Consider the following 17760-nt stretch of genomic DNA (forward strand, 5'->3'; position numbering starts at 1 on the left):
TAGGAGAGGGAGCTGTTCAGACAGCCGGAGAGGTAAACGCCCAGACGTTATCCGCACCACCTTGCACCACCCGCACCTTAAAGGATTTCCAATGGGTTTCGGAAATGCAGCGCGATGGTTGAGTACGACAGAGGCCACCAACCATCGGGTTGAGTGTTTAGCTTTGGGCGATTTCGCGAAAAGGTCGGAGGATTCGGCACCGTTGCGCCCTTTACTTGCGACGCACTCAGCCTCACCGCTGTCAGTTTGGATTCTTCACGCCGAAGTGGTGCATGGACACATGAGTTTCAGGATGTGGAAGCTGAGGGTATCTAATTTCGGCTCAGAGTCCTTTGTATTCTTGCTTAATTGGCGCGGCTAAAGTAGTTGGTCAAATTCGGTTCCGACTCGACACTCCAGATTCGCCGTAAGCGCATGGCTTCTATGTGTGCAATGATGGTTGGGCGAGTGAGCAGGTTCCCGTACTTGTGCAGAAAGGTTGTCGGTGGCTGCGACTGGATGGCCGCGGGGAGGACAAAAACGTTTCCCCCTCACTGTCTGTTGTAGAGTGCTTAGAGCCGGGGAGTGGACTCCGCATAGCCTTCGAGCAGCTTGTATGTGGCTTCCCTTTCCAGATCAAAATTCATATCGGTCGCGCGGAAAAGCTCCTAGATGTCACTCCGCCAACAGATGGCCAAAAGCAACAACCTTAGCCTCGCCCGGCTCATCCCACAAAATAACGAACTGTGCTCCCCTCCACTCATTTGCTTCCAAATACTGTGGAAAGAGGGGTAGCACCTCGGACCAAGAATCCCAGAGTAAGGTCTCACCAGGCTCGACTCTCAGCCACAAATTCACATTGCCATCCGAGTAGGAGTATGGGAGTTGTCCCATTGGGGTGGCCCAGTAACCCGCCCACGCGCGCTGTGCTACTTCATCTACTGCCTTCATTACACAACGGTGGGTCTCAGATACGGGGAGTGGATCTCGGTAGCCGTACCACTCGAGCGTTATGGGTGTACCGTGAACACGCATGTCCCAAGGGTCGCTCACATTGCTGGGTGCGGTTAATCATTGCTCTGAAGGGGCGGTATGGGCGATCTTGCTTACAGTAGTGAAGGATGGAAGTTCACCGGTGGTGCTGGCAAGTTGAACGGGAGTGTTGAATTGCGCGATTCCCTAAAGATCCCGCCTGCAAGTGGGGCTGCTGGAGGTAGAGCTGCGAAGGCAAGAGCCGGTAGACAAATTGTGATTGCAAGATAAAACGGATAGGAGATCTCCATTGTCCTATGATATAGGGAAATGGGCAATTGTGAAGCCAACTTAAGGAAATGGACCCATCGAAAGGATGCTTCGCCAGTCGCCTCTACCGGGCACTCGGAACCGCGTGATTCTGCGGAAAATGGACGTACTAGTACCCCGTCTTCTACATCAAAACTGAAAGAGCACATTAATGAACAGACGAGCATGAAAGAGTAGAGTACATGAAGATACTGGGGAAGATTGAAGTGGAAATGTCACACAACAGCTAGCTATCGTTCTCTACCTCTCCTCTCCAATTGTCTTTTCGAGTTCGATGAGCTCCTCCAGGCTTCCCGCATAGGTATACCGTCCGAGCCACAGTAATGTTCTCGATAGCTCATGGCTTATTACTTGCCATTGACGTTTGTGGGCCTTTGCTGTTCGACATTCTAGGACTAGGACTGTCATTGAATCACATTCGAGTTCGTTACTGAACTGCTCTTGAGGAGGATGTGGGGCTGGTGGGGGTTTAGTGCAGCTGTCAAGTGATTCCGCGTACTTCGCTGGAAGATTGCCAAGCCTGCCAAGACAGGGATCGCGAGACTGACGCGCTAAAAGCGTACGCGTCTCCCTCAGAACCTATCCCTCTACTCCCCGAACTTTCTCTCCGGATCGTGATCATGGAGGGCCATCGGCGGCTACTCACTCCATCCAGTGGGTCACATGCGTCATTACATGTTTGCTTTGATTGATTTCGCACCTGAAATAGCATTGCCGCCCTCCCGATGCTAGGTATCATCGTTGTCCATATGCTGACATGGGACATCACGCACCGTACTTTTCAATGTCCTCTACATGGACGGAAAGTAGTCGCCGGTGGAGTCGAAAGCTGCAGTAGGACCAAGAAGCAAATTACATCCCTAGGGGACAAGAACGCTGAGGCCGCTCGTAACCCAGCACAGACGTGACAGCTGACCTCCTGAGACGGAACGGCTATGAGCATGAAACTTCGCCTCATTGTTCTCATTGTTCTCATGACCAGAGCTGAGCTGAAGAAACAATAATAATAATATCATCAAAGCGTCAATGCTAAACGACAGCTCCCCTGAAAGAGAAATGCCACTCTCCAACGCCCCCAGATCTGTGTGACCCAATGTCAGACCAGGGTCTCAAAATCTATGACTCTTCTCCAAACTTAGCATGTCCAAAAAGCCCGATACTGTAGCTTGCTTCATCAGTACCCGACGAGCGGATCGATATCCAATTGGTGCATCTATGCTGGGGAAGGCGGCCGAGGACTAACCTATATCTCGTCGAACTGCCCTAGTGGCACTAGCGCACTCTAGCGCATTACTTCATATTCCCTTCTTTCATCGTCCCAAACGACTTAGAACTGTGACCTCCTTCACCACCATCCATCCTTCATCAAACAACGCGTCGCAACAGCCTTGCGAATTACAAAACTTGCTTTGTACTACCTCTGCGATCCTATTCTTGCCATATTTGACCGTCCATCACACAATTTGCTCCTTCCATTGCATCCGGCGCAAACCCAGCCTTACACCGCTTCTGAGACAGCAACCGCGCACACTCGCCCAGACGACTCTAAAACATGCTTCTCCCCTCATCGCTCGATTGCGCACCTCGTAAGCATCCGCGCACAGCTTCCTACACACCAGCGACAACGATGCTGTCACCAACCTCATCGACTTGCCAGTCGCCCAGCTCCAACATGTACAGCACATGTCGCGCCCTGCAATCACTCCTCGCTAGCAACCTTCCCACAGCGCTGTCTTCGAGTCCAAAGATCATCCGTGCACCACCACACCTCGGCAGCCCCATCGTACTCACATCCGGACCTCGCGCGCAACCGAAAAAGGCCAAGTCGCATACAATGCAAGACGCCAAGATCACAAAACCGCAACCACGCACGCCACCGCGCAGCAATCTCAAGCGTCGCCGCTCCTTCAGCGACGACGATGACGGTCCCGCGCGCGACCAGGAAAACGTCGAGCGTGCCAGACCCTCCACACCGAAGCGCCAGCGCACATGTCCGCCCACCCTCCCTCTCGGCCTCGAGCGCGAGGACTTCGACGCACTGAAACCCGTCGCCACACCACCGCACACGCCCGACGCGAAGCCTCCACCCGCGCGCGCATGCCGAGGCGACAACGACCCCGAGTGGTCCACGGGCGACGACAGCGCGCTCGTCGCGCTCATCCTCAACAAACTGCGCCTGCGCCAGAGCGACTGGGACGAGTGCGCCAGGCGGCTCGGCAAGGAAAAGGACAGCATCGGCAAGCGCTGGGCGCACCTGCTCGGCGATGGCGAAGTCGGCCTGCGCAGGGGTTCCGGCCAGCAGAAGAGGGGCAATGTGCACAAGATGGAATTCGGGCCCCCACTGCCGGCGGTGCCTGGGGAGTGAGGCGACGAGGGAACTGCGGGCGGTTCGTTCTTCAGCAGCGCCGAAGGATTGATTATCGAGAAGGAGCAGAGAGGAAGGGGATGGGTTCAACGCGTGCATGCATAGGATGTTGGCAAACTCGGAAAGCGAAGAGGAGGATATACCCCGTCTCGTTTGAGACTGAGACATGGTTTTTCGCATTCTGGACCGATTTTCATCCTTTTTTTTAAACTTGGGATTGAGCATAGACAGACAGACAGACAGGCAGACAGACAAAATTCCTACTCATCATTCTACCCATACGTTTCGTGTTTTTTACTTATTGTGCACTCTTGGCGTGTGCCACGTTGCCCGTGTAGGATGGATCTTCGCTGCAGGGTTTTGATAGTTGTGCTCCCCATACGAAGTCAACGTTATCTTCGGTGACGGGTCCGTAGCCGTGTCATAGTCTGCGGGGGATTAGGGGCCAAAGCAAACTCGATCGGCGAATCGACCGCGGCGAAACTGGCATGTAATGGGAGCTGAGTTGAACCGAGAGGAGGATAGTCTATGTACCGATCGCACTCAGCTATGAGAGCTGGGGCTCTAGCATGATCATGCATTGCCAACGATCCCACCCACCGCGTTCGCCAGCCCGGAAAACAGAACACCTTGCAACACAGCGTCTCCCTCGGCAGCAGTCCACTGCCCAGCATCGACCAATCTCTTCTTCCAAGTCTCCTTCTCATGCTCCTTCAATTCCTCCCACCTCTTCGCCTCATGCTCGCCCTCAATCACCTCATTCGATTTCCTTAGCTCCGCCGACAAAGCAGTCTCTCCTCCTTCAGCAGGTGAATGCTTGACGATGATATTTGTTCCGTCGTTTCCATTGTCCGAGGTATCACCGCCCAAATCCCTTCTCTTGAGAAGGTCTCGTAGACCCAGCTTCTTCTGCACCTTTGCCGCTGCGCTCTCGACCACGTGTAATGGTGTCTGTACGGCTTCCGAAGCTGCACTCAGCGACGTCTTTACAGCCTCCGAGGTAACTTTGGCGTGCGAGCTTGCAGCACTTACGTAGCCGTCCTCAAACATGTATGGTCTGGCAATCCACGAGTGGATTGGCTTGCTGAGCCATCCTTTTGCGCCCAAGTACTCTGGTGTGCCACCTCTTATCTCTGTGAACGCTTGTAGGAAGAAAGCCCCAATGGCGATGGCTAAGAGGGCGACAAAGGTAGAGATGGTGTTCTGGGCGACACTACTGCGGACAGGGGCCTTGAGGAGATAGTGCGCTGGCTGATCTTTGGGAGGTGGACTTGGATGCGGCGTCAAGGGTAGGGTGTGCACGACGCAGGTATTTGCGATAGATGTAGAGGCGAGCTTAAGGTATTGAGGTGGTGTAGAATTCCAAGGTGTTCCTGGCGGGTTGAACGTGGAGAAAGCGAGCGAGGTGATAGAGGTTGGGTGGACAGAGGGAAGGAAGCTGTGAGGGCGAAATTTGACCTTGCCGTAGGGCGAGGATGTGAAACGGTCGACGGTCAAGAGAGTAATGGAGGTGTCGGCGCCAGCAATGGCAATGGCGTGTTGATCTATTTGTGAGTAGGAAGCAGTGGGAAGGAGAGCGACGGACATGGCCGTGGCAGATTTGATCTTTTTCTGAAGGCTTTTGCGGAGTATGATCACGCCGGAGATTTCGAGCAAGAGCAGCTCCGCGCCTTTGCTGTTGATCCTGTTCTGGAGGAGAAGTAGGAGAGTAGGAGTGAGGAAGCGCAGGCAGCGGAACTTGGGCCGAGCCTTGTTCGAAGCGAAGGCGTCTGGGTGAGGAGTACCATGTATATTCTGAATGCTCTGTTGTGTACCATTGTCTTTCTTGCTGTAGTCCACCTCTGTGACGTAGACCTCGTAGTCTGTGCAGTAGGCGACTCGGAATTTGCCCTCCTGTTGGCCGTCGTCTCGTTCAAGGCCAATGATGTCCACATCTGCAGCTTCTTGCTTCTCTTCAAGCTTGATCCGGCCCCTGATGTCACTAGATCCTGGTCTGCTGGTGTCCGCAGCGAACAACACGATCTCCCCCACTGGCGCCAGCCCAGTAGCCACTGCTCCTAATCTAGGACCGTTGTCCTTCTTCTTTTTCGACAGCCTCAGCACCCTTTGGAACGTTTCCTTCGTCTTGGAATTACTCGGTGCAAACAACGAGGCCTTTCCCAACGCCTTGGTCTCCCCTTGGTATGCTGTAGGCTTTCCTTTCTTCGAGTCTTCTCCATCTCCGCCCGTCTTTCGCCGAGGGGGATATTCTAGCAAGAAAGATCTCAGATGCTCGTTCTTACCTCTCTGCTGCTCGGCAATCGAGGAATTGATGCCTGCAAAAGCTGTCGCCCACTGCTCCGTAGATTGCGCGTAGGATAAGGATGTGACCGAGTCTTCGTCGCGCGAAAGGTCGATGTCGACGATTTCTGACAACTCTGTTTTTTGAGAGGTATTGAGCAGCGTCTATCGAGACTAACGTAAGCACAGTCCTTGTACACCAATAGCTTACCCACTATTTTGTTCCCCACTCCGCTCCGTCCTTCTCCTCCACCTCCGCCAACGAGCAGAAAATCGCTGTTCTGCGGGTCGAAGTCGGCCGCATAGAGGGGGTAAGTCAAGGTGATCTTAGCGCAGGGTAACGGAGGGGGAGCCATCAGATAGATAGAGAGGCAAAGGGTGAAGAAAGCGAAGGATTTAAAGGATATATCTGCAAGATTTGGGGAAGATCTTCTTTATTGGGTGCTTTTTGCAGAAGCCAGGTTACCAGGCCGAGAGTCGCAGATCTTAGGCCAACTTCTACACAGGTATCATCTAGACCAACACCAGACATGATCTACATTGAAATTCTTCCTCCACATGGTCAACATCGAGGTCAGGTACTCGGCACCGTCTTCTCGGAATTCTGTCCTTTTCATTGACCCATAAAGCCTACCGGACGGCCAAGACAATGGTACAGAAGTGGAGAGCTAGATACAAAGAAGACCGGTCATAGTACACCATGTCTGATCAAATGTTGATGTGATCGCATATCATCATTCAACAGCAAGTCCGTCTCCCGCGTTAGATCATCATCACATCAGCTTCCTCGCTATCACAAATTGGACACGGATGAAAGCACGCGCATCCGGTCTCATTACCTCCTCTTGTACCTTTCGACAAAGCCCCCTCACATCCTCTTCTTTCCACCCCAGATGCTTCGTCAGTAGTCGCAGACTCACAGCCTCCAAACCCTCTAATACCGCTATCATTGCCATCTTCCCAGTCAGCTTTTTTCGCGGATCCGGATCATATGTACCCAGCGGAATTTCGAATACCCTGGTCTTTGCCACACTGAGACCAGCGTTGTCAAACATGGGCTTCTTCAAGTGATCCAGATCGAGTGGCCTTCCAGACATGTCAGCCGCCGATCGAATAGCACCATTGAAGATGCTGGTATTCGAGTTTGAGGTCTCCCTTTTATATTGTATGGGACCGGGATCGGCGATCTCGAACGAGCCGCCTGGCTTAAGATTCTTAGATACTTCAGCATAAATTGCGCCCCAGTTCGCAAAAGCGCCAGATAGATTGCGCATGTGTATGAAGTCGAAAGGCTCATTATAGGCCCATTCGTTTTGCGCGTCGTCGAGCTCGAAGTAGACGTTGAGAGGGGCGCTGGGAGGTTGAAAGGCATTCGTGATGTCTGTAGCAATGATCTCGGCATTTGGGAAGCGCTCCGCAATGGCTGTTGCCCAGTCTCCGGTTCCGGTACCGATGTCGAGGATCCGTTTTGCAGACCGTGGGATGAGGCCCCAGGTCAATTGGTCGTCAAGGGCGGGCATGTAGGCTTGATGGGCGATGGCAAGGCGAGTCTGTTCGGGTTCGTCATTGGGCATGTAATAATCCTCGCTGCAATAGCGTCTGCCGTTCTCAAAGTGTTCCTCGACAAGGCTACGGGTGATAGATCTGGTGGAATGCCTGAACAAATTAGAACATGTAAAACAACACAAGACTATTGGAGAAAAAAGCTCACTTGGACACCTCGGAATGTTCTGGCTCAGATGAAGTTCTGGGGATGCCTTCATCCGTAGGCTCGTCATCTTTCGACGCCGTTTCTTGGTCATCTACCTCTATATGTTGATCCATAAGTAGTGGAGTCGACCTCAATGCAGCCTCGAAACTTTTCGGATTTAGAAAAAGGAAAGGGACAGAGATAACGCACTTAATGGTAGCGACCCGGGGCTGCACAGAGGAGCATTATAGACAATGAACGGATAAGCGAATGTATGGTCTATGAAGGATGCATGCAAAAATATAACAAACTAGGAAGGGACAAATCACCAATGAGAGAAGGAGATGAGACAGGAGAGTGTGAGTACAGGGACAAAGGCTGACCTATGAAAGATGAGAGCATCTCTTTTTCGAACGATGTAACGGGACGTCCTCGGGTAACTTTGGAGAAGGTTTTCTTCGAGGCGATTCTGGATCTACAGCTACTGCATGTACGCTGGTGGCATGGCCTGCAGTAGCTTCAGTAACGGCCAAACGAAGGCCTGGCCTACCTAAGGTAATCCCTCGCCTTGGCTTGGTCCACCAATTTCAGTGGTTGAATTTTGATCGTAAGGCATACTTCGAATCTCTCGCTGTGACGCGGTTTCTCTACAACAACCAGAGATAGTGATGAGGTGGTGTAAACCAAAGAAAAGACACCTCGGAATCTCGGATCAATAGTAGGATGGAGAGCATTCTACAACAATATTTGACACATCGCCTAAGCGCGCTCGTCGCTTAGGCTAGATTGAACGGCTGAACCAGAGTCTCGGGTCAGGAACAAGGGTTTCATCCATCTCCTCAAACATAGTGTGCTGTTAGAGTGACGATAGCCAATGGCTTTCTCTGGAGCAGATGTTTCCTCTTCCTTCGTTCCACATCACGTACTCTTGCGGACGATTGTCGTGGCTAGCCGCCCAACGATTCGGCTCCCCTCAGGATCGCAATGCAGGGGTATATAACCGCAATGCAGTACAGCACAGCGCTGCGTTCCGGCCCATCCATAGCAGCGGTTGAATCAGTCGGTCTCTTGCTGTGTGAACTCTGGCAATTCCTCCTGCACATCCGCCCACGTCTTCTGGCCATCCACAAGGCTTCGGATTGCTGCACATATCGTGTCCTCATCCGATCGCACTTGTTTCGTACTATCACGATCTCGAAGGGTAAATGTACTATCCTTGACTGACTGGAAGTCTACTGTGATACCAAGAGGTGTACCAAGCTCGTCGTTTCTCGAATAGCGTTTGCCGATACTTGCCGAAGAGTCGTCGACACGGTTGGAAATGCCAAGCCGACGCAGCTTCTGGCCTAGGCGGTCCACCAATGGCTTGAAATCTTGGTGACCGGACAATGGGACCAGAAGAACTTTTGTGGGTGCAATCGGTGGCGGTAAAGAGAGCACCTATAAGAATTGTTAGGTTTTAGTTCGTGTGTATAGGGGGGAACACAACATACGCCTCTCTCTTCGTTGCCTTCTCTAGACCAATAAACGTGCTCCAGCAAACTGTAGAGTATTCTGCCAATACCAAACGCCGGTTCGATGACGTTTGGCGTATATTCGCGAGTGTGCTCTACCCTAGTACGCTTCTCGATCTTGACTAGATCTTGGTCGATTTCGACATTACCGTCGCCAACACCAGGGACATTAACCTCGATTTTGCCAGTCTTTGCAAGGTCGATTGACAATTTCTCGCGCATATCTTGGGTCAATGCATCAACCGCAGCTTCGACGGTCTTGCCATCCTTCTTAAATTTGGGGCCAAATTTCTTTTTGTCCAAGTCTACTTGCCATTCTTCGATATGTAATGGCTCATTTCGTGTCTCCCTGACACATAGAGGCGCACCCGTCTTTTTCGAATGGACCGTAAGATCGTAGGCACTTCGATCAGCGCAGCCCACACACTCAATCCAGCCGTAGCTTGTTAGTATCTCCGCATCCCAACAGTCAGCGGCATAATGTGCCATTTCGTTGGCCATGTGCTGTCTGAAACGCATCTTCTTTGCGTCGACACCGATTCGCACCAGAAACTGATATATTCTCGCAATAAAATAGCCCAAGGTCTCACTATCCACTGTGCCTGAAGCAACAGCTTCGCCAATCGTCATTTGGGTAACATTTGTGCGGCCTGATAATTGCACCTTGCGATCCAAGAGACCAACGGTAACCGTTTTGACTTCAGAAAACCGTGGGTGCTTTTTGCCACCCTCCGGGTCCACATAATGTTCTATTTCTGCCATCAAGAATTCTCTGACTCGAAGTAGACCGGCTCTTGGCGATATTTCGTTACGGAAGGACTTGCCAATGCAGGCAGAAGCAAAAGGCATGGATTGCTGGTTGAATTCGAGCAATTTCTGGAAAGTGAGGAATTGGCCCTGAGCCGTCTCCGGTCTGAGGTAGCCGGCAAGGTTGCTGCTAGGGCCGATTGAGGTTTGAAACATTAGGTTGAAGGCCACTGGAGGTAGCACATCACCACCGGTTGTAGGATTCTTGATATTGTATTTGGTGATGAGAAGTCCAAGCTCATCACCACCATAGTTGTCTATCTTGGCCAGTACCTCTTCATACTCCTGGATCACAGCGTCGTCTAGCTTTATAGCCTTGGTATCTTTGGTTTTCCTCTTCTTCTTGGCTTCCTTCTCTTCATCGACTTCAACTTTCTGGCCGCGAGCTTCCTTGTCACCCTTCAGTCTTGACTCAAGCACCTCCTCAACCAAGTGATCCGCTCGAAATATTTCACCAGTCTTGGGATCCTTGCACATCCAGTCTGCGAACTTGTCCACGTGGCCGCTCGTTTTCAGCACCTCATGGGGCGTTAGCATTGTGCAATCGACTTCAAGCATGTCCTCCTCCAGCACGAAATGTTTTCGCCATGTGTCAACGATGTTTGCTTGCAATGCACAGCCTGGCGGGCCATAGTCGTAAAGACCAGAAATACCACCATAGACCTCGAACGCTGGGGTGAAGAAAAGTCGACGTCGAAGCAGGGAATCCAGCTGTGAACGATCGAACGGCTGGCCAGTCTTCGTAGTAGTGGTGGCCATGACGGGCTCAATTCTCCGCACCTGATACCTTAGATTGGCAACCGTTGCAGAGAATGTTCTAGAGGTAGATGAGTCGAATTTGGGAAAGACTTTGCATGCACTGAGAAGGCGTGAAGGTCCACGGAGCGAGCGCATGTACTTTTAAATGTTTCGAAAGCGAGCCTTGAACAGTCATAAGAGCTCATTGTGAGTCAAAACTATTCACTCGAGACCCTGTGTAATGCTGCGGAATTTTAATACGTTACCGTACTCGTAAGATACGGTAAGCTTTTCCTTCCCGTATAAATCGCTCCTCTCCAAGACCAGGCCATGCCGAGAAAAGATGACCGGTGCCCATATCTAAATTACCACTTGCCTAGCAATTGAGCTTGGGAAATACGAGTCAGTGGTGACGGTGCTTCAAGCGGTTAGAAAAGTTCGATTTCCTGGGCTGCGGCATTTTCACATACCACAATTGAGACATAAAGCTGGACCAATGCTTTCTTCGCAAGCTCTATATGTGTCTCATTAGGAGCGTTGGAAACTGAAGAATCTTTTCTTTCGGTCTTGAATGTCGATATTTCAGGGGCTTGTAATATGTTGACTGCCACCTTTCTGGCACCACATCTGTGTTCATCTCGCATTGATCATCGAACAGCATGCAAGGTAACCTAGCTTCATTGCATTATTTGTACATTTTTCAACCGTCTGCGAGCCTATGGTAAACCAAATGGGCGCACCACCTAGCAAAAATCCTGACAGGAAAGCAAGCTTATGTAACAGATCCACAGACATTCAGTACCTCACTCCATCAACCGGTGTCCTTACTCTACTGCTTCTCCTCCTCTTCATCCTCCTCCTCGTGTCCAGCCGTCATCCCTGAACTGTGCGCCAACATCGCCAAGGCCCGGGTCCCAACATGGACCAAGCTCTGAATGTGGTCATGGTTCATACCCGCCTCTAGAAAGAACATATATGAACAACACTATCTTTGCAAGATCACACCAAAGACAGACTTACTTGCGATGTTTGCGAATTGCTGCATTGTCGCGTGATGGTGTGGGTCCTGGGCGAATCTCGAGTGCGCATGCTGTGGGGCCACAGCTCCCTTCTTTTTCGCGCCAGCTGCTCCGTCAGGCTTCTTAGTGACTTGGCCAGCGGTGCCGTTTGGCTGAGCTTGACCTTGGCCAGGCCTTTGGGGCTGCCCTGGTTGCTTTTTCGATTGTTGTGGGCTCGGGGTGTTTGGGTCTAGATTTCCTCGTCGGGGTCGTGTACCCTTCTCCTTTACCATCTTGACTGGCCGCGTCTGGTGTGTTTTGAACGCTACCGGCTCCTGGTCTCTGTTATTATTGTTGTTGTTGCTGCTGCTGCTGCTGCTGCTGCTGTGGTTGTCCGCCGCCGTACGGGCTCTGACCGTAACCTCCGGCTCCCTGGCCCCGTTGATTGAATTGGTTACTCATACTGTGCAGGTGAACCTTTGGGAGACTGAGTGTAGGTATTGTGTGGGGAATCCGCTTTGTTTGGATGCTGGAAGAAGACTGCAGATTTTGGGGCCCTTTGGGAGGGAAATTATATTCAGTCTTCCCAGCCCCTTTCACTGACTCTCTGGTGGATGAAGCATTTTTACAGTGGCGCACCAACACAGCTAGCTACTCGTAAGTTGATATTGGCGGACTGTGTAAATACTCAAGCTTTGCACCGCTTAGACTCGCTTAAATCGGGTGTATACGTGAGTCAGCATTCGCTTGTTCACAATGCGATGCACCAAAGATGCCAGAAAAGAATTCTTTCTTATCATATTCCTGAGCTCTTTCTGTTGTCACCTTATGCTATTGTCTTAGCGGGATCGATTCAGCGCAAGTCAAATTTTGGCTTCTTAGCGAGCCCAGATTCAAAGCTCTAGTCTTGGACAGCTGCTTTACAACTGTACCTTATAACATATCTGCGAGCCGGCCCAAAACCCAACCTTTCAGCTCCGGCCAACTACTGCTTTTTGGCTGAGGCGAGCGAGGCTGAGTACTATCAAGAATCATGCAAGCTCGCCTGGTGTGGAGCCTCGAAGTCGGCTAGACTCTGGGACTGTCGCGTTTGCTTTTTTGCATATTGATCTCAGCCTTGGAGTTCAATTATAGCGGCAGGGCTGTGTTTGCTGTCCTGGGGTTGGCCCGTCTCTGTTATATACCCTCCAATACTCTCCCTTGTCTAGCCAATCTGGTACTGCCGGTGCAAAGCAATTAAATCTACTCAACCTTTGTCTCCCACTCATATTGAACCACCCACCAGCTTCAACTTCACCTCTTATAGTAAAGGCCAGCCTCATCTCTGGCGCCGTCAGCGGCCTGATCAGCGGCGTCAGCGGCCTTGTCAGCGGCAACGCCAACGACCAGAACTTCCGCAACGGCTGGACGCAACAAAACATCGGAACAGTGACCGCCGCGAACCCAAAGAAGAATGTCATCATCGTCTTTCCGCCTCACGACCAGAACCTCCAAGGTACCAAATACCAGCAACTCGTCTGCAAAACACCCACACAGACTCTCAGCTATGACTGCTATATCTTCGATTCTGGGGATTTCACGCTCAAGGGGGACGGGGGCTATTTGAATTGGGCGTTTGCGGGGAACTTCACGAGGAATGGGAATAAGCTTACTTTCAAGCCATGTACATGAAGGTCACGTGCGTTATCATAATGGGCTGAGGGAATTCGGGTGGGGGTGTTAGCGGTGGAGAACTAGCTCTGGGAGAGTACACCCAGAGGAAGGAAGGAGATGCGGGGAGAAAGAAGATGTTGCTACTGAGTGTACATAGTCTTCGAGATCTCTTAAGGCATCGTCATCCAGCAATGCAGGAGCCAAAATCAGTTGTCACTGTCGAATGATTCCCCAATTCCTAGGCACATTCGAGACTTCAATGCCCAGAATTCATGAACACATCACACCACGAAGACTGAGGATTGACTATCGCGTCAGGTTCGTTCTCCTTTTCATGCTACACATGGCATTGCACATATAAAGCGCCTGTACTCCCGAGTGTGGTGCGTGAGCAACAATAAATCTCCAGGATACTGAAGGTGTGTCGGATGCTCACGGCCAGGTTAGAATTACCCACGATCATGAGCAGGTCTGCTTCTTACATCAACCCTTTAATTGTCTATCTGACCTGGCAAAGACTGGGATGCTTTTTTCTTTTTAGTCTATACATTGGCCGAGCTTCTCTGTGCCGCGTTCGCCTGCCCTATCTTGCGTCTCTGTGCATGAGCTTTCTCGATTGAGAATATCCTTTTCACATGGGGTGCGGTATTCCCAGTCCATGGCAAGGGTTGATTCGAAAGAACAGCTCCAAACGAAACCGACTTACTGGCAAGTACTGTTGCTATGATCATAGCCAGCCATACCTGCATCCAAAGTCGATCATATCGATCTGGACTCTACTTATCTTAGTTGCGCCGTTCAATCTCAGGCTTCACTTAGGGTCTTGGAGCCTTGTACCGTGCAGTTGGATGGCATGAAGACGAATGGAAAATGCACCTATGCAGGGACCGTCCTAAATCAGGCCTTGATGGAGTGCACGTTTTCGACTTCGAAGTTGGTAAAGTCTGTGAATGTCACAGCGATCAAGTCAGCGAAAAATAGAGATGGTACAAAAATATGGACAATATCATTAGCATCTTGTTTTGCTCCTCTTGAGTTATGCTAGAAGAATGTCTGTCGAATTTGAGGCATCGTGAAAATTGGACGATGTATGGGTAAGCATGCCAAGAAATTGCAGCAACTATGTGCGCTGGATGGTGATTCTGTTGGCGGTGAGACCGTAGCAGTGAATTCTCAATAATGGGAATAAAATCTTTTGGCATGAAGTGCCAGATAGCGATGCACAATCAACGTAAAGCCAGATATCTCCATGCTCTTTGATCATGACAGGGCCTAACGCTGCTCCATACACGTACTTTAGATCGGAAACAGACGCCGGTATACATATTCGAAGCACTGGTAAATGGACTGGCAGCTGACAGTGGCCAGACGAGTGATACTTCCTTGATTTGACTCTACCATGGGTTCCTGCGTGGAGTGGCTGAGGATGGCGGACATTTCCGTTGATGAGTCTCATTTTCCTGAAATGATGACGTTCAAATAATGGTTCAAATCAAGCAAACAATCCTGGAGCAAGTCAACCATCCCATCCAGCATGCTTCAGTATCTTGAGAATGATTAAATTTGAAGAGAGAGCGTTCATTGTTTAGAAGAATTTCTTAAAAGGAAGAAAGAGGCCTGCATTTTCTCCACCGAGGCATATGCAGCTAGAGCGCGCTAGACATGCAGCCAATCATCATTGATCAACCAAGATCCGCAACGACGGCGACCCATAATGCCGCCTACAACTCTTCTGTACTGACCGCGACGGGCGAGACACAGAATCGCCTCTTTGTCGAGGATCCAGTAGCCGAAAACCCTCGACAACCAGTCTACAAATCCCCTCGAAGGGCTTTGCGACAAGCCTCCTGGATTTTCTCCGGAAGACTCCTACGGGCCTCCAAATCCCACACCTTGTGGAATCCAGTAAATTCCTCGGCGGTCGTCAGTTCGCCTCCGACAGCTGTCCCCTCTGATGCCACCACAACTTTGTCGCTAGCAGGCCATGCTCCGCAATTGGCCCTCCTAACCAAACCGTCGATCTTCAAGGCCGCTCCTCTCCGACGTAGCAATCTCCCACGCCATAGCAGCCTCCAGGTCGGACCCCTAAGCTCTGGCAGAAATCCAACTCCGCACAGCAGAACCGCTAGGTCCCTTCGAGGCGAGCACCCATTCTACTTTCGACCGCCACCGCTGCCCAAAAGGCTGAGCCTCGCCCAGAGTGCAATGACCCCCACACCCTCCCAGCACAGTCTCCACTCGGACAGCCCTTCAAAACGCCCACCAACCCCAGCTAAAGATCTTGAATATGGCATACCCCATCGGCCACCCCACCAATCCCGTGTTTCTACCCCACGTCTCAGCCACCAGGCATCCTCTACCAAGTCAAACCTCGCCTGGGGCCCCTTACACCCATGCTACCCACACCCAAACCCGCACATACCTCTCACGTCGCCGCTACGCAGCACGACACGTATAATACGCATACCGAGGGATTGGATGATAGAGGGCGACCTAGCGCCCACATTCAGCCACACATACCCCGAGGTCCTCGGTCCCTGGGTTAGCGAATCGGATTTTCGAAATTTGATCAAGGATGTTAATGAAGGGGTCACAGCAGCATTCTCACCATACGGATGGAGAGCTTGGGTAGACGCGGTATTAGGCGTAGCTACTGGCTGGCTATACGAGGATTTGGGCTTTGCGGGCGTGAAGAAGAGGGCGCGGGATGTGGAGTTGCTAATCGAAGAGTGGAATGCAAAAGGGAGGAAGGGACTTGACAAGGAGGACGGGGACCTGGTGAAGGCAATACCGTTGAGGAGGACGGGATACCTGTGTCTGGATATTCAGATACCAGACCCGCATGTCGGGGCTGTAGATGATGAAGGAGAAGGTGAAGAGACTCCTAACGGGAGCGCAGCTGGCAGCGGGAGGGGAGAGTAAGCGGACGTTTGATGTTACTACTGCTATTGCTTTCAAGCATTTTGAGCGTATTGATACCATTTATTTGTTACTCGCATTGCTGGGAGCGTTCACGGCTCAGATAAGAGGCTGGTATCGCCGTAATGTAGCATTGCTTTTTCATCGCTCCCCTGCTCTTGAACGTGGTCTTGTCCAATGAAAAAGAAATTACAAACTAAGGCGCTGGAAAATTATATCGTTGCGTCGACTTTGGGCTTCAACCCCCTACGAGTAAGAAAGAGACGATACGATTTGACGGTTAAAAAGCCCCAAAAAAAATTCCTCGGTTCATGTGAAAATCGGTACCGCTCCGACTGTCCCTTTTTTGGATTCGCCTCTATCTATCCTGCAACTCTGATTCGTAAACCACGGAGCTGGGTCATGCAGGTCCTACATGAACTGATCGACCCGACCGTGAGATTTTCAACAGCATCAACACTTCAGCGGCCCGCCCAACCATCTTTCGAATCGAGGACACGGGGATTAGAGCCCGGCGCCGTGGGCTTCGTGGCCATTGTTGAGCCTCACCCAGACCCAACTATGGATTTTTTGGGTTGGATGGATTCGGAGCTGTTGCGGCGACCGGGGAGAGCTGGCGAGACAGGGCATGGCGGTCATCGTGGTGGGGTAGGCTCCGCAACGTATGTGAGACCGGTCGTTGAGGAGGACGGGGGCTATTCTGGTTCTTTGGATAACAGTGTCATTGAGGAGATTCACGAGTACTTCGTTCTGTCTCGTCTAGGGTGCCTGGTTCTTCTGACCTAGGTCCCTCATCCACCCACTGACTTACTGCCGCTCTGATCGGTGAGCCGTGCTGCCGGATCAGGGATGTCTCACCAGGGCGCCTTCTTTTCGTAGCGGAAACGTGCGAGTCGACGGTCTGATCAGCGTCGCCGTACTCTTGAATGGACCCCTGGCAAGTGTCTTCGCTCTTTGATTGCTTCTCTTCGCGTCATTCGTGCACTTCCAGCTTCGGCACGACCATTACTGGCTTTGTGTATCACGATCTGCCGGCGACCTGTGATTTCCCGGAGAATTTTGAGGAATCAATAGCAACAGCTTCGACCTTGTGGGCTCGGAATCTCATTAGGTATGGCAGTGGGAGTCGGATTATCTACTTCCTAGTGGAGGTACGCTCGTTACGACCATGCGCTCGGTCAAGATGAGGTTGTAGCAGTGTCCTCGGCACATGTCGAGCGCCTATATGAATTTAGCTTCCGCGAAGAAGACAGTTCAGATGCACGATATGACTGCGATATTCCATGACGAACTGGTCGAGAACTGCGCCAGCATCAATGCACGTATCCACCTCATTACCCTCCCCGGTTCTGGGGAAAAGATCCGCCAGGAAGGGATCGGAGACGTAATGCTATCATAATTCGGCTGTAGAGAGTGTGCTGGTACTCAAAGAGAAATTTCAGATAGACGGGCGATCACTGACCAGCCAATGTCTGATGCAGGGCTTTTACTATCACATTCCATGCCTGTAAGATT

At 51.4% G+C, this 17760-nt stretch overlaps 8 protein-coding genes across 8 annotated transcripts; 3 read left to right on the plus strand and 5 right to left on the minus strand.

Annotated features, from left to right (window-relative positions):
- Positions 1-654: 654 nt before the first annotated feature.
- Positions 655-1262, minus strand: HO173_000474 (uncharacterized protein; the record flags this gene model as incomplete). Its single annotated transcript, XM_037302423.1, has 2 exons — positions 655-1036; positions 1090-1262. The coding sequence occupies 2 exons, from the start codon at positions 1260-1262 to the stop codon at positions 655-657; spliced, it is 555 nt and encodes a 184-aa protein (XP_037171002.1).
- A 19-nt stretch (positions 1263-1281) lies between these two features.
- HO173_000475 (uncharacterized protein) lies at positions 1282-3646 on the plus strand (the record flags this gene model as incomplete). Its single annotated transcript, XM_037302424.1, has 2 exons — positions 1282-1454; positions 2995-3646. The coding sequence occupies 2 exons, from the start codon at positions 1282-1284 to the stop codon at positions 3644-3646; spliced, it is 825 nt and encodes a 274-aa protein (XP_037171003.1).
- Positions 3647-4219: 573 nt separating this feature from the next.
- HO173_000476 (uncharacterized protein) lies at positions 4220-6282 on the minus strand (the record flags this gene model as incomplete). Its single annotated transcript, XM_037302425.1, has 2 exons — positions 4220-6091; positions 6142-6282. 2 exons carry the CDS (start codon positions 6280-6282, stop codon positions 4220-4222), a joined length of 2013 nt encoding a protein of 670 aa, XP_037171004.1.
- Positions 6283-6699: 417 nt separating this feature from the next.
- HO173_000477 (uncharacterized protein) lies at positions 6700-8018 on the minus strand (the record flags this gene model as incomplete). Its single annotated transcript, XM_037302426.1, has 3 exons — positions 6700-7582; positions 7638-7734; positions 8000-8018. The coding sequence occupies 3 exons, from the start codon at positions 8016-8018 to the stop codon at positions 6700-6702; spliced, it is 999 nt and encodes a 332-aa protein (XP_037171005.1).
- A 654-nt stretch (positions 8019-8672) lies between these two features.
- HO173_000478 (uncharacterized protein) lies at positions 8673-10696 on the minus strand (the record flags this gene model as incomplete). The annotated part of the gene is made up of 2 exons (XM_037302427.1): positions 8673-9056; positions 9110-10696. 2 exons carry the CDS (start codon positions 10694-10696, stop codon positions 8673-8675), a joined length of 1971 nt encoding a protein of 656 aa, XP_037171006.1.
- Positions 10697-11504: 808 nt separating this feature from the next.
- On the minus strand, positions 11505-11966 carry HO173_000479 (uncharacterized protein; the record flags this gene model as incomplete). Its single annotated transcript, XM_037302428.1, has 2 exons — positions 11505-11635; positions 11696-11966. The coding sequence occupies 2 exons, from the start codon at positions 11964-11966 to the stop codon at positions 11505-11507; spliced, it is 402 nt and encodes a 133-aa protein (XP_037171007.1).
- A 3022-nt stretch (positions 11967-14988) lies between these two features.
- HO173_000480 (uncharacterized protein) lies at positions 14989-16248 on the plus strand (the record flags this gene model as incomplete). Its single annotated transcript, XM_037302429.1, has 1 exon — positions 14989-16248. One exon carries the CDS (start codon positions 14989-14991, stop codon positions 16246-16248), a length of 1260 nt encoding a protein of 419 aa, XP_037171008.1.
- A 399-nt stretch (positions 16249-16647) lies between these two features.
- HO173_000481 (uncharacterized protein) lies at positions 16648-17031 on the plus strand (the record flags this gene model as incomplete). Its single annotated transcript, XM_037302430.1, has 1 exon — positions 16648-17031. The coding sequence occupies one exon, from the start codon at positions 16648-16650 to the stop codon at positions 17029-17031; it is 384 nt and encodes a 127-aa protein (XP_037171009.1).
- Between the last annotated feature and the right edge of the window lie 729 nt (positions 17032-17760).

The sequence above is a fragment of the Letharia columbiana genome, assembly GCF_014066305.1.
Source record: "Letharia columbiana isolate WasteWater2 chromosome Unknown Sc0000000_s0, whole genome shotgun sequence".
Lineage (NCBI taxonomy): Eukaryota > Fungi > Ascomycota > Lecanoromycetes > Lecanorales > Parmeliaceae > Letharia > Letharia columbiana.